Genomic DNA, 8,633 nt, shown 5'->3' on the forward strand with positions numbered 1-8,633 from the left:
CAAGCAGAGAGAACTATTTGTGCAAAGACCTTGGGCAGGAAGTGGCTTTGCATATTAGAGGAACTGAAAGCATGTCCTCTGGGCTAAGGTCAAAATTAGTGAGATTTGAGTGAGAGACAATGCTGAAAGGCAGACCAAGGTCAGGCTGCACACAATCTTGTATCCTGAGAAAGCTATTTCAGAAGATGAGGCAAAAGAATGGATGGTGGTAGAGGTGGAAATGTAGACAAGTGGGCACATGCAAGAGATATTTCAAAAGAGGTAAAATAGAGGAGAGTTGTGATGGACTGGATAAAAGAAGGTGGCAGGAGGTGCCAGGTGCTGCCCTGGTTCTGACTCACCAAAGAGGGGAATTTCTTTCTCACTGTGATCTGAAGTTCTGAACCACTAGGCTTCATTGCTCTTATTTTCAACGTGATAACTGGAGAGCTGGCTGCTCAGGAACACATCATATTCTTGTCTCTGTTCTTTAAAACAGAAGCTCATATTTGGAGAGTGAAGAGGCAGAGGAGAAAATGAGCAGGCAGAGGCCTGGTGGGAGATGGAATGGGAGGAAGAGAGTCTCCCAGAAGGAGGGAGTGAAGACAGAGAGATTGGAGGAGTGGATTCAGGGACGATGGCAGGAGGAAAGAGAGATTGGGGATGGGGACAGTGAGATGGAAGGATCTTGGGATATTAAAGCTTGAAAATATTTAGCCAACCCAGTCCAATCCTGTCAATGTAGAGCTGAGAAAATCAGGGCTTATGTTAATATTTTATTTATTTATTTGGCCATGTGCATCGGATCCTACTTGCAGCACATTGGGTCTTTGTTGTGATGTGGGATCTTTCATTGCAGTGCAAGGATTCTCTAGTTGTATCTTGTGGGCTCCAGAGCTCGTGTGATTCATTCAGCAGTTGCGGCATGAGGGCTTGTCCCCCTGAGGTAGGGGGTACATGACCTCTCCCTGCCTGCCAGGGTAAAGCGATTAGAGATTCATTCCTTGTGAACTGAAACTCCAAGACAAGAATAGCAGGTGTTTTGCCAAAAATTTTCACTTTCGTCTCAGGTTCAAAGAATTTGTTAACAAAATCATCCACTCTTTATATACAAATAAGTAATACAAATATTTATCAGAGAATTATCTAGCTTACTTTCAATATACTAAAATTAAGAGAAAAGAGAAATAGAAACAGTAGAGGATACATCACCAAACTGGATTTTGACCAACATCCAGACTCAAATAGCGCTGGGAAGTCCCATGACACAGCACATCTGAAGTCCCATCTGGGAAAAGGTCCCAGGCAAAGAGTCCCCTCCATGGGTAAGACTTCAAAGATTGCAGTTCGGGGTCCCTGCTTATAATCCCAGGATGCAAACTGATATCATCATCAATCTATAGCTCTGGTTTCATGTTAATGCTGTTTGTTTTGTCATGTAAAACTTGGAATTGTTGTTAAGCTGGGGGCTTGATTGGCCAGGCCCCCTCTGGGGGCTCAACAATCTCAAGATTACTCCCCCATCTTATCTACAGTGCTGTAAGACTTGCACTCACAGGAGACAGTCACTTCCAGTCACTTCCAGACACACCTATTTAGGGCAGTGTCCAGGCAGGTTAGAAGCAAGGTCAGAGGCCTGCGCTGCTTTGTCTCTGAAGCCTCTCAGTTCAGTTCAGTTCAGTTCAGTTCAGTTCAGTTCAGCTGCTCAGTCATGTCTGACTCTTTGCAACCTCATGGACTGTGTCATGCCAGGCCTCCCTGTCCATCACCAGCTCCCAGAGTTTACTCAAACTCATGTCCATTGAGTCGGTGATGCCATCCAACCATCTCATCCTCTGTCGTCTCCTTCTCCTCCTGCCCTCAATCTTTCCCACCATCAGGGTCTTTTCCAATGAATCAGTTCTTCACATCAGGTGACCAAAGTATTGGAGTTTCAGCTTCAGCATCAGTCCCTCCAATGAATATTCAGGACTGATTTCCTTTAGGGTGGACTGGTTGGATCTCCCTGCAGTCCAAGGGACTCTCAAGAGTCTTCTCCAACACCACAGAGCAAAAGCATCAATTCTTCGGTGCTCAGTTTTCTTTATAGTCCAACTCTCACATCCATACACGACTACAGGAAAAACCATAGTTTTGACTACACAGACCCTTGTTGGCAAAGTAATGTCTCTGCTTTTTAATATGCTGTCTAGGTTGGTCATAGCTTTTCGTCCAAGGAAAAATTAATTTCATGGCTGCAGTCACCATCTTCAATGATTTTGGAGCCCCCCAAAATAAAGTCTGTCACTGTTTCCATTGTTGCCCCATCTATTTCCCATGAAGTGATGGGACCAGATGCCATGGTCTTAGTTTTCTGAATGTTGAAGCCAGCTTTTCACTCTCCTCTTTCACTTTCATCAAGAGGCTCAATTTTTCTTCACTTTCTGTCATAAGTGTGGTGTCATCTGCAAATCTGAGGTTGTTCGTACTTCTTCCGGCAATCTTGATTCCAGCTTGTGCTCCATCCAGTCCAGCATTTCTCATGATGTACTCTGCGTATGAGTTAAATAACCCAGGTGACAATATACTGCCTAAGTAAGACTATTTAATTTCCCTCTCCTTAGAGGCCAAAGGAGAGTTATGTTAAGGGATGTTCTACCCAGATGCCTTTTCAGTAAAATCCATCTTGGCTAAGAGATGTGTGTGCACATATGGGAGGATCTTGAAGTATACCAAATATGGACTGTGAAACAGACAAATTAAAATGATTGGCCAAAGGAAAACTGGAAGAAATGCCCTATAAAAGTAATTGAAATTGCCAGGAGGCTGCAACTCAGTGACTTTCTCTCCTTGGGTCGTATTCTCCCTATTGTACTGTGCTTTTTTCCTCTCAGTAAATACGGTAACTTGCTTCACTACTTTCTTCCTTTGCGGGAAATTTTCTCTGCAAAGCTGAAGGCCGGGGCCCTTGTCACTGACCACTAGTCTACTGGCTAGGCTCTGGTGTTCTCACGGTTGGAATCCAACCTCAATCTCTAGTTGGGAATCCAAGCCCTTTTGGGAGCTGTTGCAGGCTGAGATCACTCTAGATCACCCTGATCGGGGATCCAACCAACACCCCCTGCATTGCAAGGTGTATTCTTAACCACTGGACCACCAGAGAAGTCTCTTATTATTTTATCATTAACATGATGTTTGCACTCCTAGACATTTTGGAAAACAACAAATGTAAAACAGATTAAAAATCTTCCATAATCTCTTTGCCTAGAGACATCCATTGCTTGCCTCCCACTCAAAACTTTGTTTTGAAAAACATGGTAGACGTTATACCATAGATACAACTTTATGTGCTGTTTTTAAAACTTAAATAGTAGTTGTAAAGTGTTTTTCCACATACTGTCTGTACTCTACGTTGGAAAAAGAGATTTAGACAAGCCGGTTGTGAGAAACAGTACTTAAGTAGTGGCTGGGACCACAGCTCTTTGCAGCTCAGATACCTAACAAGAGGGACCGCCTGGCAGATGAAAAAGTGATCCCTCGACTGAAGGGGTTGGAAGCAAGTCCAGGGATAGCCAGAATGGGAGTCCTGCCTGCCTCTAGGCTTAAGAATTGACCTGCAACAGGCTCAAGCTCAGGCTTTTGGCAGTCCGGGAAACCCGGGTGTGTGGGCGGGCGTTGGGGAAGGACGGAGGGCGGGCGTTGGGGGCGGGGGCGGAGATTCGTCCGAGAGCAGAGCTAGGACGTGGGGTGCTTGCTGTTTCTGTTCTTCTGGAGGCTTCCAAAGATTTGCGGGAGTTTTGAGAATGAGTGGAACCGGGCGGAGGGCGGAGAGAGGGAGCCGAGCAGGGAAACGGGCCGACGATCGCGGCGGGCGGGCGGAGACTGATGCACCTCGAGAAGTCGGGAGCTTGATCCACCAGCCCGGGAACCTGTTACTCCCTGCCTCCAGCTGCTTGGCCCCTGGAGACCGAGATCGATTCAGAGCCAGCAGACATCACCCTTTCTTCCCAAACCTAACTGTTTCTTTCTTTCTTTTTTTCTTGCTTCTCCCTTCTGTGCTCTCCCTCCCGTTTCCCCGGCTCCTCCGATCTGTATTCTCTCCAGCCCCGCAAACGTCTTTCCCCTTCCGCTTCCTCCAGATCTCCTCCTTCGCCAACAGCAGCTGGACGCGCACGGACGGCCTCATGTGGCTGGGGGAGCTGCAGCCCTATACTTGGCGCAATGAGTCGAGCACCATCCGCTTCCTGAAGCATTGGTCTCAGGGCACATTCAGCGACCAGCAGTGGGAGCAGCTGCAGCATACATTTCAGGTTTATCGCAGCAGCTTCACCAGGGACATCCGGGAATTCGTGAAAATGCTGCCTGGAGACTGTGAGCTGAGGGATGGGATCGTGGACAGCTGCCCAGGGGGAGACAGTGGATGGTGAAGCCCAACCGGGAGGTTCTGGCCCTGCGTGATTGTCTCCTCTCTTCCTTTTGAGTCCCACTTCTGCCTGAGAGGTCCCAGCTTGAGTCCTCAAAATACCGCTTGTTCATTCCGCTGCAGGTCACCCATTCTCATTTACATCAACTTTGGGGTCCCCTGCATAACCCTCACACCAATTTCTTCAACTCCTTTCAGTCTTCTAAGCTCTTCATAGATCTCTTTCCATTCCTCTCCTCAGATCCTTTTGAGATCCAGATATCTGGAGGATGTGAGTTACTCCCAAGGAACATCTCAGAAAGCTTCTTACGTGCAGCACTTCAAGAAAAGGATGTCCTGAGTTTCCAAGGAATGTCTTGGGTGTCAGCCCCAGATGCACCCCCTTGGAGCCAGGTGGTCTGCAAGGTGCTCAATGAGGACCAAGGGACCAAGGAAACGGTGCACTGGCTCCTCCATGACATCTGCCCCGAATTGGTCAAAGGCCTCATGCAGACCGGGAAGTCCGAGCTGGAGAAGCAAGGTCAGCCTGCCTTTGTCACCCCCTGCCCTCCATTCCACTCTGGGGCTCCATCTTGGGTTTCATTCCAGGGGTCGCATCCCTTTAAGCATCACGGGAAGAGGAGGGGATGGATAAGCTGTGAGGGTATTTTTGCATTCCACAAACATTAATTAGGTACCTTTTGGGTTCCATGAATTGAATTAGATAAACCCTGGGGGTCAGTCAGGATCTGTACTTGAGGAGGGAGAGGAGAAGGCAGATGAATAGTTAAAGCAGTGTCCTGGTGGCTCAGATGGTAAAGAGTCTGCCCACAACGCAGGAGACCCGGGTTTCACCTCTGGGTTGTGAAGATGCCCTGGAGAAGGAAATAGCAACCCCCTCCAGTATTCTTGCCTGAAAAATTCCGTGGACAAAGGAGCCCGGTGGGATATAGTCCGTGGGGTTGCAAAGAGTCAGACATGACTGAGTGACTAACACTTAGAAACATGCTATGTATGTTACAGCTGAACACAGGGTGCTCTGGGAGTACAGAGTAGGGGCATTTACTGGAGACTGGATCAGGGAAGGGAATGGGGATCGGGGAAGACTTTCCCTGAGAAGCTAATACAAACAGATTGAAATGGTGGGAGTTCATCTCCAGAGGTAGACATGTAGGACTGATGAGCCTGCTGCGAAGTCCAGAGCCTCTGATGCGGAGTCTTCACTTTAAGATGTCTCATTCTCCTGTCGAATACAGTGAAGCCAGAGGCTTGGCTTTCCAGTGGCCCCAGTCCTGGGCCTGACCGTCTGCTGCTGGTGTGCCACGTCTCAGGATTCTACCCAAAACCTGTGTGGGTGATGTGGATGAGGGGTGAGCAGGAGGAGCCTGGCACTCAACAAGGAGACGTCATGCCCAATGCCGACTCGACTTGGTATCTGCGAGTAACCCTGGATGTGGCGGCTGGGGAGGCGGCTGGCTTGAGTTGCCGAGTGAAGCACAGCAGTCTAGGAGACCAGGACATCATCCTGTACTGGGGTGAGAAGGAACTGGGGCCCAGCTCTGGATGGGAGGTGATAGTCCTCAAGCACAGAGGGAGGGCCTAGGGAAGGGGAGGGAAATGACACACCTAGGATGGAGGAAATGAAGCCCCAGCCAAGAGTGATAGAAGGAAGGGATTCTCAAAGGGGAGGAATAAAGATCTGTACTCAAAAAGGATTGAGACAAGGTGTTCCATATACAAGCAAGAACAGACTAAAATCCCCACAGATCCAGAAATAGGTGGCAAGTACAGAATCCCAGGAAGATTTGCTCCCCGAAAGAGGGAACTGGGGACTTTGAAAAGCAGGGTGACAAAGATAGCTGTGGTGTATTGAGTGCTTTCTTGGTGTGAGCTGAACACTCTGCATACAGCAGAGTATGTATGAACAATCATCCCAACTCTCCTTTGAGCAGATACTATTGTTTTCATGTTACAGATGAGAAATTGAGGCTAAGCTAGGTCTAATTGCCCTGAGTCTCATCATTAGAAAGTGGAAGAACTGGATTTAGACTCAGGTTTGGACTAGCTGTGAAACTAGTGCCTTCCTCCAAATGAGTACTAGCATATGCTGAAGTGAACCGAATTATAGATGCCCAGACCCCCAAAAAAGATGGGGCATCTGAAAACTTCAGAGGAATACAAGTGGGCACATTAAACAGGACAAGATATAAGCATCTGGCATGCTCACATGTACTTATAGTAGGGGACCTGATACAGATTCCCGGACTGAGACATATCCTGCATTCCCCCACACAGACGGGAAACGTGTCTCCAGGGGCTTGATTGTCGTCCTGGTAATACTGGTGTTTGTCCTTCTGTTTGTTGGAGGCTTAGTCTTCTGGTTTAGGAAGCACCGGTAAGTCTCTCCTTTCCATCTCCTCCCTGCCTCAACCCTTCTGCCTACGTTTTCTCCTCTTCCCTTTTCCTTAATAGTCTCTCTTTTCTCTCACAGCCGCTATCAAGATATCTCGTGACTCTCCTGCCCACATCTATCTGTCTGGACTTCAGGATCTCAGGCCTTTAGCCCTCAGAATTTGAGGGTGAAAGAGAGCTACCTTGAAGAAGCAGAGAAGAGGGAGCTCTTCTCACACACTTTGAACATTTTATCTAAGAGGATTTAAGTTTATTTTTTTCTTTTAGTATACTACAAGTGTATATGTCCAAGCAGTTCTGTAAAAAAAAGAAGTGCAAACTCAGATATGTCTCAGGGACAAGCAGATAAAGGTTGCAGTGTAACTGTGTGTGGTCATTATTTGAATGATGGAATATGCAGTCAACTGGAAGATACTTTTCCTGTTCCAAGGAAGCAAGTGCAACTGTTCCTTGTGAAGTATAAAGTAAGACCCTGGCTTGGCTGTAACCCACCTTTTTTCAAGAAAAACAGAGGTCTAGCATTATATGTGAACAAGCCTATATTAGTGTGTTGACAGAAACCTTTACAATATGTGGGGTGTTGTTCAGTTGCTCAGTCGTGTCTGACTCTTTGCGACCCTATCAGTTCAGTTGTTTGCGACCCTATCAGTACAATATGTGGGATGTTGTTCAGTTGCTCAGCATACCAGGCTTCCCTGTCCTTCGCCATCTTCTGGAGCTTACTCAAACTCATGTCCATTGAGTCAGTGATGCCATCCAACCATATCATCCTCTATTGTCCCTTTCTCCTCCCGCCTTCAATCTTTCCTAGCATCAGGGTTTTTTTCTAACGAGTCAGCCAAAATATTGGAGCTTCAGTTTCAGCATCAGTCCTTCTAATGAATATTTCGGGTTGATTTCCTTTAGGATTGACTGGCTTGATCTCTTTGCAGTCCAAGGGACTCTCAAGAGTCTTTTCCAACACCACAGTTCAAAAACATCAATTCTTTGGCACTTACCCTTCTTTATGGTCCAACTCTCACATCCATACATGACTACTGGTAAAATCATAGCTTTGACTAGACAGACCTCTGTTGGCAAAGTAATGTCTTTACTTTTTAATACGTTGTCTAGGTTTGTCATAGCTTTTCTTCCAAAGAGCATGCATCTTTTGATTTCATGGTTGCAGTCACGATCTGCAGTGATTCTGTGTGGGAAACATGTTTTACTGACTTCTCAGAAATATCTCCTGGAATTTAGTACTCATTCCCTCTTCCTCGCTTGCTGTTCCCCCACCCTTAATTCAGACATTCGGACTGACATGTCAGCATTAGCTAGATGCTGTTCTGTACACAGAACAAACCCCCTTATCTTCAAAGACCTTTCCTTACGACTCTTATATGATTACCTCCAGACCTCCAGGAGGAAGCCTCCTTGATCCCTGAATTCTAGTCCCTGAATTCTAGTCCCTGAATTCTAGTCTCTGTCTTGCTTTCCTGCACTTAAAGATTACAAGATAAGTTACCAATAAAATATGTGCTCAGTAAGTTCTTGGGGAGTTGCTTCTCTGAATGCCGTCCCTGTGCTGTCTGTCATAATACTGTGTGTTTGAATATTATTCAGTGTGAAACCACCACAGTTTGGAGCCCAAGAAAATAAAGTCTGTTGCTGTTTCCACTGTTTCCTCATCTATTTGCCATGAAATAATGGGACCAGATGCCATGATCTTAGTTTTTTGAATGTTGAGTTTTAAGTCAGCTTTTTCTGGGATGTGGGATACTCCAAATACGCCTCTGCTGGATGACACTAGGCCTCCCAGTTTGTGTCTGTGATATAAAAAGTTTGTCCTGAATGATACATTGAGAATTTCAGAACCTTCTCT

At 46.6% G+C, this 8,633-nt stretch overlaps 1 protein-coding gene across 2 annotated transcripts; it reads left to right on the forward strand.

Annotated features, from left to right (window-relative positions):
• Window positions 1-3,641: 3,641 nt before the first annotated feature.
• On the forward strand, window positions 3,642-8,428 carry CD1D (CD1d molecule). 2 transcript variants are annotated; one of them, XM_069577161.1, is made up of 6 exons: window positions 3,666-3,705; window positions 4,063-4,329; window positions 4,623-4,901; window positions 5,617-5,895; window positions 6,656-6,755; window positions 6,852-8,428. In XM_069577161.1, the coding sequence occupies exons 2-6, from the start codon at window positions 4,143-4,145 to the stop codon at window positions 6,871-6,873; spliced, it is 867 nt and encodes a 288-aa protein (XP_069433262.1). In that variant the 5' UTR covers window positions 3,666-3,705; window positions 4,063-4,142; the 3' UTR covers window positions 6,874-8,428. The 2 variants fall into 2 exon arrangements, with proteins under 2 accessions (XP_069433272.1, XP_069433262.1); XM_069577171.1 differs by having other exon boundaries at window positions 3,642-4,329.
• Window positions 8,429-8,633: the final 205 nt, after the last annotated feature.

This window comes from Ovis canadensis, chromosome 1 (assembly GCF_042477335.2).
Source record: "Ovis canadensis isolate MfBH-ARS-UI-01 breed Bighorn chromosome 1, ARS-UI_OviCan_v2, whole genome shotgun sequence".
Lineage (NCBI taxonomy): Eukaryota > Metazoa > Chordata > Mammalia > Artiodactyla > Bovidae > Ovis > Ovis canadensis.

Excerpts from the sequence above, each read along its gene's own strand:
- CD1D (XM_069577171.1), top strand. The coding sequence starts at position 3,762 with ATGAGTGGAACCGGGCGGAGGGCGGAGAGAGGGAGCCGAGCAGGGAAA. Across the intron at positions 4,330-4,622 it reads GAAAATGCTGCCTGGAGACT|ATCCTTTTGAGATCCAGATA; the intron begins GTGAGCTGAGGG and ends TCCTCTCCTCAG. Across the intron at positions 5,896-6,655 it reads GGACATCATCCTGTACTGGG|ACGGGAAACGTGTCTCCAGG; the intron begins GTGAGAAGGAAC and ends TCCCCCACACAG.